The sequence below is a fragment of the Choloepus didactylus genome, chromosome 7, assembly GCF_015220235.1.
Source record: "Choloepus didactylus isolate mChoDid1 chromosome 7, mChoDid1.pri, whole genome shotgun sequence".
Taxonomy (NCBI): domain Eukaryota; kingdom Metazoa; phylum Chordata; class Mammalia; order Pilosa; family Megalonychidae; genus Choloepus; species Choloepus didactylus.
The window spans coordinates 152135998-152158122 of record NC_051313.1 but is presented as its reverse complement, the minus strand read 5'-3'; the positions used below and the strand labels follow the sequence as shown (position 1 = coordinate 152158122).

Here is a 22125-nt window from a genome sequence, read left to right as displayed (position 1 = left end):
AAATAGAGGCAGTTCAGTATTTGTTCAACTCTTCCTATTTTTCCTTTTTAAGGTTATAGTCAAAGAGAGAAAAAGCAAAATCCTCTGTAAAATCCAGTATTATCCCTTCCCTCAAAAATAACCCCCAAATCTTCCCATCTACCCTTGAGAAATTCACTTGATACATTTAACATTGTTTTTCCTAATTATTTTTTTTTCATATCACCCATGGTGACCAACCTCACAAAACCAGTTGGGTGCCTAAACACCAAAAGGAAGGGGCAACAAGAGTGCCTGGTTGAAACTACAACATCTGTCGCCACCCAGATGCTCCCCAAAACTTGATTTCAGTTTCAAGTTCCCAAGTTAAAGTAGAAATAACGCAACAATGATTTGAATGTTCCTTCTGAGCACACTCAAGATAATGGGGACAGCTGCGGAAAAAGAGCCCGTAAGGATTAACAGGTTCCTGATTCTACTAGTTTCTGCTAGCATTCTTTGTGAGGTGTGAAAATTGCATAAAGAGTCTGTCAAGCATGCCAAAGGGAGTAGCCATAAATCTCAACCAATCAACCAACTAATGCTTGTCAGGCACCTTTCATTGAGCTCAATATCAAATGACACCAGGAAGAAGGACAGTAATTCCAGATTCTCCCAGACAGCCCTAGTTTCAAATAGTCCCACTAGAGATCATGAATCATATATACAGGTCATATAGATCATATATACATGAGATCATGGGTACTGCTTTGGAGTCCAGAAAAAATATATAAGAGAGGTATAAGAGAGAATCTTTATCCCCAGGAAGTTTATATGTCAGTTTTGAGGATCAGACAAATGAATTATTTTTTTTTAATAAAAGAGTATTCAGTGGGGGTTCCCATAAATGTCTCTTTTTTTTTAAATGAAATGACCATGATAGCAGGTAGTTAATTTGCTATTCTCAAGGTTTTTACTTTCGAATTAAAACTTAGCCACCCTGTATCAATCCTCAATTTTTTTACTGGTCTATGAAAACCAAAAATCCGGGAAACACTTATAATCAGGATTTCTCCTCACTTATTCCCCCAGACCCAAAAAAAGGGGGGAACAGCAAGAAACACCTTATCCTCAGTTCCTGATGCCACTTCTGAAACATCAAACCACAAACAACACTCTCTCTGCTTCTCAGCTCTTCTAACCTGTAATATTTACTTACACCACCCTAATCTTGATACAATGACCTCGCTGGTATGGTCTACTCAGATCCTAACCAAGTCACAATGCCCTCATTGGTGTGATCTACTCAGTTCTGCTTTTATGTTTCTGAGATAGCTTCAAAAATTGGTTTGTAATCTCCCTTTCCACCCCCCCTCACCCATCATTATGTACTATTATTTTTCCATCCTTTTATAAGTTTGAGAGCTTACTGGCAAACCAAAGAAACCATTCCCCACTTAATGAAAGCAGAAATTTATTAAAGCTCCTGGGCAGACTGAAGAAGCAGACTAAGACTTCACAACCAGGAGCAACACCCAACATCATGTTGCAGAAAGCTCCCATGAGACAGCACTGCTGCTAGACATAGACAGCACCCTTTGTACCTCCTCCACCACCCATGCAGGACAGGGTGCTGTCACTGAACCATGGCTCCTATCGAGTTCAAGGCTTGTTGGTGCCTGTGGCCCTATCCCCTTTAGACTATTTCATAACCTCATTCTCCCTTCTTCCACTGGTTTCGCCTTTGACTACAAATAAGCCCATCTCCCCTCTCTCATAAAAAACAAAAACCTTCACAAGAGTTGGGTTCCCCTAATAGATGAGCAACACTCTCTAACTCTTCTCACCAAACTTTACAAATAATTAATCCATACTTACTGTCCCCACCACTCTCTCACCACCTAGTCTTGCAGAACTCAGTAATCTGATTACTGATCACTTCTTAGATCTACTGAAGGCCCCAAAATTACATCTTAGTTGCCAAGATCAAAAAGCCCTTTCTCAGTATAAATTCTTCCTGATTAACTTGAAACATTCACAATACTATCTCCTCTTACTCAAAATTCTTCCTGCAATTCCATTCCTGGATATATACCCAAAAGAACTGAAAAGAGGTGTTCAAACAAAAACTTGCACACAAATGTTCATAGCAGCTCTATTCACAATAGTCAAAAAGGGGAAACAACCCAAATGTCCATCAAAACTGAGGAATGGATAAACAAAAAGTGGTATACCCATACAATGGAATAGAACTAAGCTTTAAAAGGGAATGAAGTTCTGATACATGTACCACAAGTATGAACCTTCAAAACACTATGCTAAATGAAAGAAGCAAGACACAAAAGGCCACGTATTGTATGACTCCATTTATATGAAATAACCATAATAGGCAAATAGACAGAATGCAGATTAGTGGTTGTAAGGCCTGGGGGAAGGGACGAATTGGGAGTGACTGCTTAGGTTTCCTTTTGAGGTGATGAAAATGTTCTGGAACTAGACAGTGGTGATGAATGCACAACATTTAGCACATTAAACTAAATATCACTAATGATAAATACGTTAGATTATATGATATTTATGATATATATTTTGCCACAATTAAAAAAAAATACTCTACGATATTACTCTATTCTCCTCCAATCTCCTGTGACCCAGCTTCCTCTTCTCTCCCTCACTAGCTCTTTCTCCAATGATAATCCTAAAATGTAAAATGTCAACTGCATTTTTTCTGTCTTCACATTCTACCATTTTGAGATATCATCTACATCCATAGCCACTCAACTGCCCACCCTAGAAAGATAACTCTACAGCAATGGTAGGCAAACTTTTTCATAAAAGGCCAGATAGTAAATATTTCAGGCTTTATGAGCCATAAGGTCTCTGTTGCAGCTACTGAACTCTGTCTATGTGAAAGCAGCCATAGACAATAAGGAAACAAGTATGGCTGTGTTCCAATAAAACTTTATTGACAAAAACAGGTGGTAGGTGGATTTGGCCTGCAGGTTACAGTTTGCTGACCCCTTCTCTCTATATACGATATATTTTTCATCTACATTCCCTGCCCTTTTTTTATGCCACAGATGTTTACTCAAGGATTTTTATGGAGAAAAGAACAACTCCAGATGTCATTCACCAATATTTACTGATAGCCCACTACTTTCCAGGCCCTGTTTCTATTGGCATGGCACTGAACAAGACATAGTCCTTATCCTTATGGTCCTAGACAAACTGAATGTCACTGGTGCCAACCACAGAAACAAACAAAACAAGCCAAACAAAATCCCTCACTCCTTCCCTAGTTTCTACAATCCAACAATCCAGATGGTACCTAAATCCTTTGATGAACCTCTCACAATCTTTCCTATTGTTTCCTTCCAATCGACTGCATGCTAGGCTCACAGTAAATACTCAGTGAATAAATAACTTTCACTTTACTTCCAATTTCTTATCACCTCTTACTATCCTTCAAACGGTTTAGCCTACCACCTTCCAATTAATATCACAAAAGGATAACTTCTACCATATCATTTCTATATTCAAAAACATTGATGGCTTCTCACCACTTAATGAATGAAATTCAAACTCCAGGGTCTAACCTACAAGACCCACCACAATTTAGTCCATCCAATCTTGGTAGCCTATCCCCCACTGTATTCATGATCTCTACATTTCTAATGATCTGATTAACATTCCTTGCACAAGCTTTAATCATGTCCAGAATAATCTCTCTGATTCTCTGAAATTCCTGCCATTTTGTAAGGTACAGTTCAGAAGCACCTCCTCTGTGAGGTTTTCTAGATTTCCCCAGCCATAGCCATTGCCTCTGAACAACCATAACATCATTTATACCACTCATGTGGCACTGACACTTCCCTGTCTTATAGCTGTTTCTGTATGTGTTGTGGCAATACATGTTCTCCTCATGTTAATTATCTATTGCTGCATAACAATATTACCAAAAATTAAGCAGCTTAAAACCACACATGTTGATTAGTTCACAGTTTCTACAGATCAGGAACCCAGGTACAGCTTATTTGGATCTATATGCAAAGACCCTTTTGCCATAGGAAGTAACAGGTTTCGGGGACTAGGACATGGGCATCTTTGGGGTGTCATTATTCTGCCTACCACAGTCTGTTTATGAAACAATATAGAAACATACCAGATTAGAGTAGAACATTGGTGATGGAAAGTAGAAGAAAATTAGATTAAATCTAGTACATAGACCATGGGGATCCAGAAGTCAAGGAAAAGAAGCTAGGAGTTGCTGTGGTAGACAATCACTAATCACATGACACTGTAAAGTCATTTGATCACTTTAGTTCTTAGTCATCACATCTGCCTGCTTCATGGAGTACTGTTAAGAGCGAAGGAAATAAATCTTAAAATGCTTAGGAAACTATAAATTAATACAAATATAAGATCTTTTGGTTAATATAGGGGTGAAGAAGTTATACATCAACAGTCTGGAACTAGAAATCACACTTCTTCATTCTAAAAGCCCTTTGGTTTTATTAAGCAAAATCATATGAGTCCTAACATACCTAGGAAAAAGCATTCCTTGAATATGAAAAGCAGAGTATTTCACAAAAATGCAAGTGGTAGAATGTATTCCAATGATAACATCAAAAACTCATAAAACTCAAAATAAAGACTTTAGGGAACCATTAAGAAAATCTGAAAAGACCTAAGGTTTCTTTCTTGGAAGGCAGGGCCTATTAACACACAGTAGGCACTAAATAAATTTTCTCATAAATAACAGGAGTAATCTCAAGTGAAACTGGGAGCATTAGGTATGATTTTAAAGAGTAGCAAGAGAAAGAAACTACAATTAATGAAAAAAGTTTACATTGACTCAACAAGTAAATTAGAAACAAGTGATGGTGGTATGTGTTATACAAGGGGCCAGATGAGGAAAGAAATGTACTAAGCCAACTAAATTAAAATCATCCAGTTGGAATCATATTCAGGGCAAGTATGGATATGGGCTCCTCTAGGACTAGAAAAAATTTATTCTGATTTGGGGTTCTTCAGGCCAATTGAGACCAACCATTATCAGATGAAACATACTCAATGTTTTGTTAAAAAGGCAAGCCTACCATACCCACTTCTATACATACAGAAAATACAAAATGCCTCTCCCAGGGGCAATGCCCATTAATCCATTCCACACTAATCACTGTGGTGGTTTGGAGCTGTCTGTACCCCAGAAAAACATGTTCTTAAACTTAATCCATTCCTGCAGTTGTGAACTCATTATAAGTAGAACCTTTTGATGAGGATACTTCAGTTAAGGTATGGCCCACCTCAATCAGGATGGGTCTTAATCCTTTTTATTGGAATCCTCTTAAACAGAATAAAATTCAGACAGATGAAGAGAAAGTCATTGGAAATAAGAAGCTGAAATTCAACAGAACTCTGAAGAGAAAGGAGAGGCCGGGAGAGGCCGCCATGTGCATTGCCATGTGACAGAGAAGCCAAGGACCAAGGATCACCAGCAGCCAGCCCCAGAACGCCAGTCTTTGGGGAGAAAGCATTGCCTTGATGATGCCTTGACTTGGACTTTTTTTCCTGGCCTCAAAACCAAGAGCCATTAAATTCCCTTTATTTAAGCCAATCCACTGCATGGTATTTGCCAAGTAAACTAAAACAATCACTTAAATACAAACTTGTCATTTTGTTCTTCCAGCAAAAAGGAAAAAGGTAAATGGGGATCCAAAATGAAGCTTAAGCTCTCTATAGAGATCTACGGAGAAATAAGTACAAAACTTGTGTTGCCAAACCGGTGAGTCTCTGGTAATAGAGTAAACTATGTTGGAAGGCAATTCTCGCATTTCTGCCACATTGACAGCTTTTGTTCATTGCTATCTTTTCATGGAAGATGGTAAAGCAAACAGCCTTGTGAGATTAAGATCCTTTCTCTTTCTCAGAAGCATAAGCAGATTTCTTTGCTATCTAGTATAATAAAGATAATTTCTCCCTCTGGTGCAAAGGTGGGGCAGGTTTGCTAGCAGCCCCCTTATAAAAGAGTGAGGTTTCCTAACCTCAGGAGTTCTCAACTGTGAGGCAAACCCACTTCAGGTGCAACATCCACCCAGGCCTACCACCGCACTGTCCAAATAGGCCTTGGGGGACAAGGGGATCCCACGCAAAAAGAACAGCAAATGCAGAAAACATGAACTTCATGCTGCTGCTGTGCTATGAGTAATAAAGTCCTTGTCTCTGACCAGGAGTATTGTGTCTTCTGCTATCATCCATCGAACTGCAGGATACAAGTTACCTTGCAAGTAGGGTGAAATCTCAGACCTTTCACAATTTTTGACAAACAGTGGTTCCTATTCCCTTTCTCCTCAACTGGGTTCACTCCAACAGGAACATATTACATCCTTGCATTTTGTTCCTCCATTCTCTTGCAACCAAGATTATATGTTGAGAGATTCTGCTTTAAACTGCAATAAATGTTTATTTTATCAATACTGGTCACCAAAAACATTATTACTAGAGTTTGCATATTCCCGTAAAATTCCAATTCCCCATTTTTAAAGAACAGATGCAGAAATACATTTTGAACAAAGGAATACTGAAAAACCAACTACTTTGGTGAAAAGTTATAATAATAAAGTGCCCTTCTAAGAAACACAGGAAATAATGTTTCAATAGGAAAAAATTGCTAGAGGCACAAACAGAAGGTTTTTTCACTCTGCATTAAGGAATATGTTTCTGTTAAACATGACTGAGCAATTCATTTCAGCATTATAATCAATCCCAATGCTCACGCATAATATATACACAGTATGACCAAGCTCTAGTAGTACAATTTCCAAATGTAATCAGCAGTATAAATACATACTTTCTATAAACACTTAGTAAATATCTACTTTTTCAACCTTGAAGTTAAAATTAATATGAAATGACTCCCAGGAATGTAAATCTCCCTGGCAATGCGAGACTTGACTCCCAGGGATGAGCCTGGACCTGCATCATGGGACTGAGAAAGTCTTCTTGATCAAAAGGGGGAAGCAAAATGAAACAACATCAAGTTTCAGTGGCTGAGAGATTTCAAATGGAGTCGAGAGGTCTTTCTGGACGGTATTCTTGTGCACTATACAGTTTTTAGAGTATTTGAATAGCTAGAAGGAAATACCTGAAACTGTGCAGCTGCAACCCAGTAGCCTTGATTTTTAAAGACAATTGTATACCTATGTATATTACATGGTGCGACTGTGCGATTGTGATAATCTTGTAGCTCACACTCCCTTTATCCAATGTATGGACAGATGAGTAGAAAAATGAGGACAAAAATTAATTGAAAAATAGGGTTAGATGGAGGGATGGATATTTTAGGTGTTCTTTTTTACTTTTATTTTTATTCTTTTTCTTTCTGGAGTAATGCAAATGTTCAAAAATTGATTGTAGTGATGAAGCACACCTATACACTGGCACTGTGAACAACTGATTGTACGTAGTGGATGACTGTCTGGTATATGAATATATCGCAACAAAACTGAATTTAAATATGAAAGACTGAGAAAGATCCCATAAAAGTCCACTGTAGTGAATTTATTTAAAGACACAATGGGAACACTGAAAAGATTAGACAAACACCCTTCAGCAAAGTCAATGTGTATAAAAATCATCTAAACTCAATTCTAGGTAACACAGCTCTACATAATTGAACATCAAAACAATATCCTGAAAAGCAGAGTCATTCCAATGAGAAGATTAATACAAACAACTGGATCACTACTTATTTGAGAAAGTCACACAATCTGGCAGGAAAACTGCTTACTGACTTGCCAAACACCACCTCCAGCATGCTGGTGCACCACTGTTGAGAATATTACCATTAATCAGCTTTCTATCCTACATCGTTATCTGCCAAGTATGCTCTACTTCAAATATGTTAAGTTAGTATGGGGATGACTAATGGAACAAAGCACCATGCTTCCAGTTAGTTTAGAGATGTGGCATCCCCAAAATTCCTGAAGAAGGAAAAGAAGTGTAACAAGTGAAAGGGATCTTAGACAATTGTGTGTGTAACATGGGTTCTCTAGGGAAACAAAACCAAAAGGAGATATCTATAAATATGAGATTTTATAGAAGTGTCTCATGCAACTGTGGGGATGTATGAGTCCAAATTCTACAGGGCAGGAAGCACGAGTCCAAATTCCTTAGGGCAGGCAGCTAGCTGGGAACTCTAATGAAGGTCTTCAATGAACTCCCCAGGACAGGCTGGCTGGCTGAAGAAGTGAAGGTTCTCTCTTCTCCCTTAAAAGTCTTCAACTGATTGGATTAAACCCAGCTGACTGAGTTCTCTCAATTAACTGATGATTTGATAAACCAGTCTTTTGGTTTATTAACGAGCAACAAATGTCCTTGCAGTAATGGCTGCGCCAGTGCTTGCTTGACCAGACTCCTGGGTACCATCAGCCAGCCAAGTTGACACATGAACCTAACCATCACAGTCCACCCTTGTCAACTTGGTAGCTATACAAATCACCTTAAACCATGCTTAATCTCTAAATAGAACACAATAACAGACATATGTTTTACCTAACAATACTCAGCTGTCCTGCGTACAACAAGAAACGCACTAAATCTCTCCAGAATACTCCTTGGTAACATTCACTGTTAAACTTGATATCCTATAACTTAAAGACATCACAGTCCTCATTTCTGTAACTAGTCACATGGTTGTAGTTCATATTTATCACTACTTTCTTCCGCTATCCATTCCATTTTCCCTTTACCCTCAGCAAGCACTTCAGCTGGCTGTGGTTCTTTGCCTGGTGGGGTGTTCCAAACCTTCATTCCTGAAGTTTCTGGGACATTGGTAGTTCTGCCTGGATTGAGTACTTACAGTTTTCCCTTGACTTTAATCACAGGGCATGGTACTATTAAGTGATGCCCTAGGGATTCACCTGTATTCCAGGAAACTCTTCTTTACCTCCATTATGAAATTGCAGTCCTATTTCCCCTTGATAGTGAGGATTAATCACCCTAGCCAGTACAGTTATCCCCTTCCTTACCTGTTGATTCAGAGTCATGAGAAGTCCAAAGTGGCCAGGTGGCAGTCTTAACTTCCAGTTCAATGGAATCATTGTTGTCTCTCCTGGTAGGAGCACTCCTCTCCTTTTTGAACTAAGATGTGTAGACCAGCAAAGCTTAAGGTTGTGGGGACAGGAAGCAAAAATTTTCCACTCCCATTTCTACCCCTTGATTCCTGGACACATGAATCAAAGGATTCCAACACAATCAACACTAACACATCTGCCCCACAAGATTCCAACAAAGAACATGGTGTTTTGAGGGACATAATACATCTAAACTGGCATAATAGCATTTCCATTTTACGATGGAGTGCTGCTGTGCATGCCCAAGTTTATGGCTTGGTGGGTAAGACAACACCCACTTCATGATAGGCAACTCAGGTCTCATGGTAACTTGGTGGCCCATGGTTAAGCATTCTCTCTCTACTTAAGGCCCAGTAGCAGGTCAAAAGCTGATTCTCAAAAGCAGAGTAGTTATCTGCAGAGAATGGTAAAGCTATACTCCAAAATCCTAAAGGTCTGCGTTATGATTCTCCTATAGGGGCCTGCCAAAGGCTCCAAACAGCATCTCTATTTTCCAGTGACACTTCTAGCACCATTGGATCAGCTGGATCATATGGTCCAAGTGGCAAAGCAGCTTGCACAGCAGCCTGGACCTGTTGCAGAGCCTGATCTTGTTCTGGTCCCCACTCAAAACAAGAATTTTTCTGGTCACTCAATAAATGGGCCAGAGTAGCACACCCAATGAGGAATATGTTGTCTTTAAAATCCAAAGAGGCCAACTAGGTTCTGTGCCTCATTTTTGGTCATAGGAGGGGCCAGACACAACAGCTTATCCTCACATTAGAAGGGATATCTCAACATGCCCCACACCACTGGACACGTAAAAATTTTACTGAGGTGGAAGTCCCCTATATTTTTGTTAGATTTGTCTCCCATCCTGTGACATACAAATGCCTTACCAATAAGTCTAGAGTAGTTGCTACTTCTTGTTCACTAGGTCCAATCAACACAATACCATCAATATAATGGACCAGTGTGCTGTCTTGTGGGAGGGAGAAATGATCAAGGTCCCAGCAGACAATATTATGACATAGGGCTGGAGAGTTTACATACCCCTGAGGTAGGACAGCGAAGGTATACTGCTGGCCTTGCCAGCTGATGCAAACTGTTTCTGGTGGTCCTTACTAACAGCTATTGAGAAAAAAGCATTTGCCAGATCAATAGCTGCATACCAGGTACTAGGGGATGTGTTGATTTGTTCAAGCAATAATACCACATCGGGAACAGCAGTTGCAACTGGAGTCACCACTTGGTTAAGACATTTTTCTCATCTCCAATTATCCTGAACCATTCATCCCAGGACCACAAATCACAGTAAGTAAGATTTAGAGTAGAAGTCCACTGCTCACAATCCTCTTAAATAGAAACATAATACCAACTCCCAGAATGTGCTTTGCACATACAGTCTGTAAGACTCACTGGACATCAAATCTGTTGGCCTTCAGGACTTTATAGCCTCATGAGGTTGATTTCAAATACTATGGAACATTTTGCCACCCACCCCCTGTCTCATGCAAAGCAAAGCTAAATATTAATACCCTCTATGTTCAACTTCCTTTACAGAATTCAAGAAAGTTTTCATTATTTTGTTACCAGTGCCAAAGAAAGGTCCATTCTAGTAACAGCTCAAAGGCCCCTACAATGTGCCAGATTTATTTCCTATTCGGTACTAATTACTCTTCGAACCTGGCAGAAAGCAATGTAGCTTATAAGTATCTGAGCAGTAATTCAAACCTAAGTTGGCTTAGAAACCCAACTCATTCTCTTCCACTCAGCTTCAAAACATTAGAAACACAACTCATTCTCTTCAATCAGCTTCAAAATATTAGAAACCCAACCCATTCTCTTCTACTCAGCTTCAAAACAGAATCTCAGCTTTCAGGGAGTTTGCAAGATTAGTCATCAACATGGTTACTCAAAAGAACTAAAGCTATGACACAAATGACATAGCAAATAAAATAAAATTGGAGACATATAATGTAGTGATTAATACAGGCTAATTTCATCACTATACACCATCTGTCCACAACTGCAAAAGATTCTTGAAAATACCTTGTTTTTTAAATTTGATATTCAATTTGTTTACCGTTCCTTAGAATTTATTTGTTGATACTAATTACAAACTAAATAGAATATAATATTACTGAGATTTACACTTCAAATCTGAGTCTGCAAACACAATCCCACCGACCTTGTGCTATCTACTTAATCTTTCAGTGTTCCCTGGGGATAATAAGAAACCACCTTAAGAGTGTTCTGTTGCTTCACTACACTAATAAATGTAAAGCACTTTGAACAGTATCTGGCATAAAGTAAATGCTCAATATATGTCAGTTATTGTAATCTACCATAATTATTATCATCGTTACTTGAACATCACTGTCATAAGTATGGTGATTATCATCTGTTTTGTCTGTTGCATTCCCAGTGCCTGACACATAATGGTTCTCAATACTTGCTGAATGAATTACGATTAGTAATACTTTTATTATTAAGTACAGGATGATTTGCACCAAAATGTGATTGCCTCTGGGAGAAAAGATTAATTAAAAAAGAAAGAAAAAAAAAAAAACACTTAACTGGCCAAATTTTAACTACCTGAAGATTTAGGAAAGGTGAGAAATAAAGAGCTGCTAGTAGCCAAAATGCAATGCTTATTGGAAGAGAGAAAAGGAGAGGATATTCTCCATCAAGGAAGCATCTCTTCAGATTAAACTAACCTGCAAAGACAAAGTCAAGTAGAAAGTATTTGCTAAAAGCCTTCTGCAGACCAATAGATTTTCAGGCTTAGACAGTGTTCTGTGCTTATAATGGCATATGAGAATCTAAAGTAAGGGATTCCTGAGTGTCCTAAAGAAAATTCAATCCAGGCCACGGCAGCAAGCACAAACCCCAGTCTACCAAGAGAGAATATAGCATTAGAGAAAGGAAATAACTTACCTAAGAACACAAAAAGAGAACACAGGCATAGTAAGACTCAGATCATTGTCCAGGTGGAAGAACAGTTTCTGAGAACCATCTGTAATGGCCACACAACGGAGCACTAGTCCCTAAGCATCTCCCCTGCCTCTCTCCAGCGCATTGAATGCTCTGTCTGCACATGTGCTACATCAAATTCAAGGACCAGATCTCCAGTCAAAACTGACACCCAGGCGACCCAAGCACCCAGCTATGGCCCTAGGTAGCTACTTTCTTCTGAGGATCACATGAGTTGGCCACTGGACCTTGACCTACCACCAGAAGAAGCAGAGCAAAGTGCACTAGTCATTTTCTCTAGTCATTTTCATTTCTTAACTTTAAGAAACCTTAAAGGAGAACTGGGTGGAAGACTGAAGAAAATAGCCACCAGGCGTCTTCAATAGGTCTCAGGGAACACAGCCCTTGACCCCCCTACTCCACCCACATCTCACCCTTATTCCAGACTTCCACTAAGACATCCAAGTTACTAATGTTAATACTACCTAATGTTTGTATTAAATCACTAATCAAAATATATAGCAGCCCTTAAAACCTTAGTTCTTGAGAGCAGTAAACTTCTTAACTGGCCAACAGAGCTAGTCTGACTTGATACATAAGAGAAGGTCCAGAGAAAAGGATGCTTAATCCACTCTGTAGAGAAGCCATGTGATAATGCCACAATGCTATATCATCATATAACTCTTTGTTTTTCCAAGAGAACCATCTGTAATGGCCACACAATGGAGCACTAGTCCCTAAGCATCTCCCCTGCCTCTCTCCAGCACATTGAATGCTCTGTCTGCACATGTGCTACATCAAATTCAAGGACCAGATCTCCAGTCTAAACTGACACCCAGGTGACCCAAGCTGTCAGCATTTAAGAAGTTAGAATTCATCCCTGTGGATATATGCCTATAGGGCATGGTTCTGGCTGTACCACTTTCTAAGCAAAGAATCCTGGAGCAAGTTTGAAGTTCTTCAAGTCTTGGTTTCCTTGTTTGGTGTAATATGGAGAGCAAAACTACTGACTCTATCAGGTTAAATAAGATGATTTATATAAACTGCTTGGCACATTGACTGGCACATAATGATCATTCTATAAATGTTTCCCCAAATATTAATTTACCAAGTATCCAGAATCCTGATTAAAAGCAAATATTTTGCCTCACCATTTTAAGTCTGATCCTTTGCACGGTCAAATAATTCTGGTTCAGTTACACATTAAGTGATAATTTTATCTAAAAAATTTTCAGGAAAAGATGCTTCAAAAGATAGGCAAGTTAAGAATTCTACACCTCAGAGATGGCCATTCAGGATCATGAGGATAATTAAGAGAGTACTTGTAGTTCACCTAGGAAACCAAGTCAGGAACTAAGTGTGATGGTTAGGTTCATGTGTCAACTTAGCCAGGTGACGGTACCCAGGTGTCTGGTCAAGCAAGCACTGGCCTAACCATACTGCAAGGACATTTGTGGCTGGCTAACAAACCAGAAGACTGGTTTATTAAATTATCAGTCAGTTGACTGCATCTGTGGCTGATTACATCAACGAAGGGCACTTCTTCCACAATGAGAGAATTCAATCAGCTAGATTTAATCCAATTAATTGAAGACTTTTAAGGGAGAAGAGAGAAAATTTTCACCTCTTCTTCAGCCAGCCAGCCTCTCCTGGGGAGTTCATCAAAGACCTTCATTGGAGTTGCCAGCTTGCTGCCTGCCCTATGGAATTTCACTCATGCATCCTGCCCTGCGGAATTTGGCTTGTGCATCCTGCCCTTCCAGAATTTGAACTCATGCATCCCCACAGTTGCATGAGACACTTTTACACTTTTATAAAATCTCATATTTACAGATATCTTCTGTTGGTTCTGTTCCCTAGAGAACCCTAATACACTAATGAAGCTCACCCTCAATTTCAGCCTTAGAAGCCTAATGGCAAACACAGAGATACTCAGCACTGGGTCCTCCTAAATCATGAGTGGCCAAGGTAGCATTCAAGGAAGTTGGAGACAATTGGAAGAAGACTGCCAGCTAAGGGGCCTTGAATGCAAGGTAAAGGTCTAAGTTCTCTAAAGAACCTCTTGTCTAAAATTAACCCCTTTCTTAAGCTCCCATATTGTAGTCAATTTTCCTTTGTAGATCAAATACCAAAGATTCCACTTTAACTACCCTAACCTCCTCAATCTCTTCAAACTGCAAATATTTTGTGAAAATAAGATTTTACAATCTCATATAAAGTTAACAGTTAGTTCTTCTTTAAATATTAAAATAGGTTTGGCTACTTATTCAAATATACATTTATTATTCAACAATATAACACTATAATGCCCATTTTACTAATACATATAGTATTTTGCTGCAATTTTTCTGGCTAATGGCAGTCTCTCTGTTGTTAGTGGGGGACAGTGTTATTCAGGGTCCTAGGACGATGGGAAGACCAATGACCAAGCATACAAGAACTGGGTATCTAATCCTAACTCTAGTACTAACTTGCTATATGATCTGGGGAAATCACACTTTTGCAGCCTCCTTTCCTCCTCTATATAATGCTTGTAATTTAATTCCAGTTCTAAAACTCTAATGTGTGTTCAGCCAAGGGAATATTCCTTAATTAATTGGTTCATATGAGTATAAAAACAGTAGAAAACCTATCAGACAAAACTGGACTCTTTTTTTCCTGAAAATGTGTACAAGTTCTTTAAAGCTGAAGTTATAATGAAAAATTTCATTCCCTAAACTTCTACTTGTCTGAGAGGTGTATACTATCCAATTCTCCCCAATACCCTGAAAATGTCTTCTACCCAACCAACAAGGAATGCATCATAATATTTTAGTCCCATCTCTACGGACTTCTACAATTTTCAGACAAGTTTCCTCCAAAGAATAAATGTCAGTCATAAAGATTAATTTAATTATCAAATACTTTGAGTACCTACTCTGTACTAGTTACTATGCTAGATATTGGGGATAAGTAAGGAATAAGACACTTTTCCTATCCTCAAGGAATCACAATCCTGCAATGAAATGGAATATATGCCACCACTTCCTCCTCTCTCCCAGGCATCTCTAGTCTGATTGGGCCCTTTCTCTTGAACAATACAGCCTTAGCTTCAGGAGTCCACATAGTCATTACCCATCAAATGGGTTTGTTTTAATAAGCCTCATTACATTTCATAAAATCTCCATCTGAACAAGTGATTTCCTTCCAAAAACATGTATCTAGCATTCTGGTACCTATACCAGATTGTAGAAATTTGTGAGAAACTGAATATGGATTAGAAAATGAAACCAAAAGAGGTAATTACTCTGACATCTATTATGATTTAACTGAAGCATTATATAAAAGAGTTAAGGAAAACTGAGGGAAAAAATGGTACTTCCTGCCAATTCTGAATTACCATTTCTAACATTCTAAATTAATTCTTAAATGAAAAGGATGATGCCTGTGAGAATCACCTGAATCTAGTGAATCAGAGAACACAGGCTCTCTGTAAAAGCCAGGGTTATTTTACAGCAGCTAGAATATTCAAAAGAAATTAATAAAACCAGTGAATATAAAAATAAGGCCATAAAAATACAATTTTGAAACAAAATAATATGGTTTAAATGACCTGACCTTAAGTCAAAGAGTCCAACTTTTTGTATCCATAGAAGGCTTGCCTACATTTTGTTATCTTCAACCTAGGGTCAAGTTAACACCTCTTGATCATGACTACTTATTCCACAATTCAAAGATAAAAGCTTGTCTTCTATACTTCACGGTGCAGAACTCTGGAACCTCAACTTAGTACTTGTTTAAACTACTTCCTAAGGAAAATTTAGAACTACTGGCAGGTGGGAAGGACCCTCCATGTCAAAGTCTTTCAATTTTAAAACACCAATATTAACCCTACTGTCAAGCACACCTGGTGTTCAGAGTGCAAGAATCTCTACCAAATGAACAGCACACAGTAAGCTGCAGTTCAAACTTACCTACTCTACTGGCAGAAACCTGATTTAGACAAGCAATATTTTAAAGGGAAAACCCTTGGATACTCTGCCATTCTAGTATCTAAAATTGCTAACTGACAAAAAAAGTGCTTTCACCCTTCACTAGGGAGTAATAAAAGAGCATCCTAGGCAGATGTTTCTCTGTGGTCTTTAAAAACCACTATTGAGGATTTTATTTTAAATTCCTCTGAAAGTTTAGTACTAATAAAAAGTTTCATTCATCTATACTTTACTGATTTACAAGAACTATATTTTCTCTCGACTATTAGAAAGCTCGAAGATGAACGGTATGCTCAGTTGACAGCACCTTTCCTTGGCCTTGGATTTTCGGTATACTGCCTCTACCTTTCTATCACCTTCATTGCTGGCTCCTGTTTTTTGTTTTGTTTTTATTCTTTAAATGATGGTCCAGTTAGGTGCTTTTATTGAAGTCACCTCAAAATCTTTTCTTAAGTGGGCAAGATATATAAATAATTGAACAAATTACCTTACCTCCCATTACTATATATTTGTCCTCGGTCTACCCAAAAACTCTTCCCTCTCTGCACTTCTATGCATGCTGTTCCCCCAGAACATAGTTCTATTTCACCCTCTCTGAAACTCTCTAGCATGCAAAGACTTCTCCCAGTCCTGAGGTTGTATGTACCACTCATTTGGCCCCTAACATAACTTGTACAATACCAATTTTTTCATGTGTAGCATCTTTTCATGTGCATTGTCTTAATCTCCTGGAGGGCAAAAAGTATTTCTTACATATCTTCATATTCCCAGCAGGATCTAAAACAAATCTGGGACACTGCAGATGCTCAGTAAATGTCTATGCTGTTAACGGAAAGAGTAAGTTAATATTTTTGAAAACCCACTAGGTGAAGCCATGAAGGAGGTAATAGGACAAAAATGTGAGTTCTATCTTAAAGCAGTTTACAATCCAAGGAACAATGATATGTAAATTACCTATATAACTAATCAAGGATGCATATGTGTAAACACAGAAAAACTTCAGTGAATAGCTGCATTTGGCAGGTTTAGTCTGAGAATACTCAGGCTTTTAGTCCAGCAAAAGGAATAAAAGTTGTGAGACAATTCAGCCAGAAAATAATGACTCCAAAGAGGTACAAGACAATAGTTCAAAGAACAGCAAGAACATTATCATGGCTATAGTAAGGAACACAACCATCATTAGCAATGGAGGTAAACTCTGGGGACTGGCAGAGGGCCTAAAACAACAATGCAAAGACAGAGCCTGGTTTCCTGAAAAGGTGATTTATTAAGGAAAACACTGGAAAACAGTTCACAACTACTGTGTCAAGAATAGATAGGGTGCACATTGATGTTCATAGCAGCATTATTCACAATAGCCAAAGGTGGAAGCAACCCAGTGTCCATCAACAGATGAATGGATACACAAAATGTGATATATACATACCAGGAATATTATTCAGCCATAAAGGAATGAAATTCTAATACAGGATACAGCATGGATTAACCTCGAAGATTTCATATTGAGTGAAATAAGCCAGACACAAAAGAACAAATATTTATTATCTCATATATGAAATAATTAGAACAGAGAAATTCAGAGTCAGAAATTAAAATACATATTACCAGGGGCAGGAATGGGATTGCAGAATGGGGAGTTAATGCCTAATGGGTACAGAGTTTCTTTTTGGGGAGATGGAAAAGGTTTTAGTAGTGGAGAGTGCTGATTGTGAATGTAATTAACACTACTGAATTGTACACTTGAAAGTGGCTGAAATAGGGAATTTTACATTGTATATATATTACAATAATAAAATTTTTTAACCCATAAAAAAATAAAAATAAATTAAAAAAAAAAAAAAAGGACGGCAATGTGACCCCATGATGTCACACATGGTGGGGGAAGAAAAGGAGCCACTTAAGAAGTAGCTGAAACTTGTAAAAACTTATTTGTCAAAATGCATTGTGGCATACTAGAAAAATGAAAGCACTTAAGTAGGAAAACTAGTGAATCTGAATGTCTGTATCTTAGTTAATTATACCAATGTTAGTTAACGTACCAATGTTAATTTCTTAGTTTTGACAAATGCACCAAAGTTATGTGACATATTCATATTAGGGGTAGCTGGGTGAAGCATCCATAGGAATTCTCTGTGCTATCTTTGCAACTTTTCTGTAAATCTAAAATGATTCCAAAATAAATCATTAAAAAAATAGTAGTAGTAGTAGTAGTAATAATAGATAGGAGGGGGAAAGCTAGAGCAAGGAGTCTAACAGGAAGACAAATAATCCCTTAAATACAAGTACATTTAAGGACTATTCCATTTATCAGAGTCATATAGAGATATTAGCTATATATACTAAAGATGCAAAGAAGACAAGGCACCTTGGCTGTCTGCTCTTTTTCTCAATTGGGAATTTCAAACCCACTTAAGAGTCTATCTTGATACAGCTGTCATGATAGGCCTAAGTGCCAGAGCAGTGGTGTCTACCTCACCTTCTTGAATCTGAGACCTCTTCTTAGTGTAAGATAATGTCTGTCTTTCTTTCTCTCTCTCCTCTTTCTCTCTCTTTCCCATACACACATAGAGCTGTAATTCCTAGAAGGCAAATAAAAAGCATAGAAGGGCAGTAAATTCCAAGCAAGTCTTTATGTGGCTGTTACAGAGTTGAGCACTGTGCTGGGGGCTAGAGGAGCCAATGCAACACACGTAATGCCACAAAGCAGAGGGTAGATGTTTGGAGGGAAGTGGAAATACTGGTGCAGAGACTAAAAGGGGCCTGAAAAACAAGCAGGGGTTTAAAAGTGAAAATGAAGTGGGGAGCAAAAAACTTCTGGTCAGAGAGTAGCCTGATGAATGGGTGCTTAAGGAAGACTCCCCTGTGGCAGCCTGCTGGACAAACTGGAGTGGGAAGTCACTTCCTCACCACTCAGTATCAGCCAAATGACTGCTCTCAAACTCTAAATAAGGATCCTTTCTAATCTGCACTGATTCATACTGTGGGTCACTCAAATCAGTATAAGCCAATGCAATACATTAATAGCTTATGTAATACATTAATAGCTTAACTAACTTCTAGATAAACACACACACACACACACCCCAAAAAAAATCTCTACTGTCAAGATATCATGCAAGCTTGGTAAACATTTGAGCTTCAGATCCAGCATGAGAAAACAGAGAAGGGGGAATCAACTTCAGAAGAGTCCCCAGCATTAGAAATGGGAGAGGACAGGATGTAGATCCTGAATTTACTGCCTGAATTTAAAGTTCTCTTCCTCAATCTAGATCCTTACCCTACCCACCACTCTCATTTTATGGTAGTTACCTTAAACAAAGCAAGAGGCATGAATAACCATAAACTAACCAGTTATACAATAGTTAAAATTGACTGGATACAAAGTCAAAGAATATTAGACACAATATTGTCGAATATTGATTATCTGAGATTACAAATATCTGCACAAGTTCAATGACTGGCCCAAAATAAAATGGTGGGAAAGCCTTGCCCAGAACTTGTATTTCTTGATTCCAGTCCCATACATTTTTGGCATGTTTGGTATTTATAGTGACCATGAGTCCTGGATTTTCCAAGGTGATCCTTATCTTAGTAGTCTGTCCCATCATACCCTTAAGAACTAGTATTTATCAGACCATGAGACATAATTTTTAGTTAAGTAAAACTCTGCATAAGTATCTATCAGTGCCTTTTGTTTGTTAATTTTCCATTCCAGTTAAGGCCAAGTTTTCTTAAGTTATCCATTAATCTAGTAGTTCTATGTCCACATCGTATTAGCCTTCTCTTGTGAGGCAGTATAATACGATGGTTGAGAATTCAAACTCCAGAGTCAAATTGCCTGGGTTTGCAAACCCAACTGAACACTTCCTAGTTGTATGACCTTAGGCAAATCAAACTTCCACGCTTCGGTTTCCACATCTGTAAAGTGGAGATAACAAAAGTATCCCCGCAAGAAGTGTCTGAGAACTAAATGAGTTAATATTAGTCAAGTGACTGGCATGTAGTAAAGCTCGATATGGATTAGTTATGACCCACCTTTATTTTAGAGAGTTTGGACACTTAATGTTGGCCAGGAGATCTTGAAGTCCAGACACAGTGGTTTGGCTCCACGTGTTGCAACACCTCCAAGAGCCATGCACAACCTGCCACGTGCACTTCCAACATTCAGAACAGCTCCTGGAGACTACCTCACACAAGTATCTCATTTCTTTGGAAATGAAGCCCTAGCATCACTTTTGGACCAGTCTGTGAGATAACACTTCAAAATGCACGAACATAAATCTCAGAAACGCATGTGATATTTAAAAAAAAGAAGTTTTTATGAATTTTTTTTTAATTTAACATCTCGTGCTTTATGACACCATTTTCTTTTATTTTTCTTATTTTTTCTTTCTATCTGGAAATCTGATGAGGGGAAGAACCAAAACAGCAAAGCACTTTTCCCTGCTCCCCAAATGTCAGCAGGTAAGCAGCCCCTGCTCTCAGGTAAAGCAAGAGGACTCCACAAACATTCACAGATAACTGGTTCTTTCACCTTCCCAGGGAAGAGATCTGCAAAGGATGAAATTCCAGGTGCACCCTCCTGGGCATGGAGAAGCAAGCATTCCAGTCACCTGTCGGACAGGTGAGAGAGAGGTAGCCTTGCACGGGCATGAGAACTACATGCCACGCAGAAAACATGCTCACACAAACCGGAGAAATACCAGAGGTATTCAGTGCAATCGGCACACTCCAAGTGCAGCAAACTCCCCACAAACCACATTTTGTCTCCGACCTCTCCGGCCACAGACACCTTCCGGGACGCTCAGAGGACTGTTCCTGGAAACGCTGGCAGCCCGGGGAAGAAGAGCGAGGCACGCGTGCCGGAGCACTCACCCCACGCTCGGCTCCCCGCACCCTCACTCACCTGGCCCGTGATGCCAGTGATGAGCGCCACCTTCCTGGGCTTGCCCATCTCGCCATCCCCGGAGCCCCGGGCGCTGGAGCAGCCCCGCGCGTGTGCCATGGTCGCGCGGGCGAGCAGTGCACGGCGGCGCAGAGGAGAGCGGAGGAGCGCGAGCCGGGGAGGGAAGAGGAGGAGGAAGTGTGTACGAGCGAACCGCTCTGCCAGGCGGGAGGAGGAAGCGCGCGCCGAGCGGCCCGACAGCTCAGTCAGCCCAGTCAGCCCGGGCTGCCGGCCGTCAGAGGCTGACAGGGCCGGGCGGCGCGCGGGGCGGAGCTGGGAGGGCGCCGCGTCCCTCGCGTCATCCTGCGTCGCTCCGGCAGCGCCCGACGGCAGGCCCCGCCCCCCGCCGCCGGCGCGCGGAGGGGAAGGACAGGGTTGGGGGCGGGGCCTGCCTCTGCCCCAGCGCCGTCTCCCCGCCTCGGAAAAGTGGACGAGTCCCGGGCCTGAGTGGCGGCTTCTCCGTTGCAAGGCAAAGCGGGAAGGGAGCGGGCGCTCGCGGCCTGGTGTTCACCGAACCCGATCTCCACTCTCCCGAATCTCCATGCGCAGAGATGCTGGGAGGAACTCTGGGCTGGCCTTTCCGTTAGGAAAAAGCTCTGAATGCTTAATCTAGGAGTCACGTGACCTGGGTCATAGACTGATAGGTCATTCTTGGAAACCTGTCCTCGTGCCTTTTGAGGAATCAGATTTTAGTACTTGAATGGCACTTGCATCATAAACCCCTGAATGCACTCACGAATGTGAGGAATGACTAACTTCACCTCTAGCCTGACTTTGACTTTTCTTGCATTGCCTTGAGGCTTGGAACTAGGCTCAAGATTCCAAAAAACTCGATTCAAAGTATTCTTGTTCAGGAGACTGGCAGGGCACTGTCAGGGGTTGAAAAGTTAAGGACTTTTCTCCAGAAAACTTCCCTGAGAGGAACGTGTGGGCCTCCCCGTGGGCAGCTTAAGGAAATGTTGAAAAGACTTCACGGGTCAATAAACTTGGACATGGCAAATTTCAAAGAAATAATTCAAAGACAATACAGGGCCCTAGTTCCGTGTCTATTGAATTTGGCTTCTATTTGGCAGCTGCAGATAGGGCGGAAAAAGGAGCTGAGGTGTTTCAGGCACTGATTGGTAGCAGGTGTGTGTACTTAGCAGTTGGCTTGAAACCAGCG

At 39.9% G+C, this 22125-nt stretch overlaps 1 protein-coding gene across 1 annotated transcript in view; it reads right to left on the bottom strand.

Moving 5' to 3' along the window:
• GMDS (GDP-mannose 4,6-dehydratase) overlaps positions 1-21235 on the bottom strand; it is a 646510-nt gene extending 625275 nt beyond the window's left edge. The window contains exon 1 of the mRNA XM_037844924.1: positions 20925-21235. Within this exon, the coding sequence (XP_037700852.1) occupies positions 20925-21023 (99 nt within the window). The 5' untranslated portion in view covers positions 21024-21235. The remainder of the gene's footprint in view (positions 1-20924) is intronic.
• Between the last annotated feature and the right edge of the window lie 890 nt (positions 21236-22125).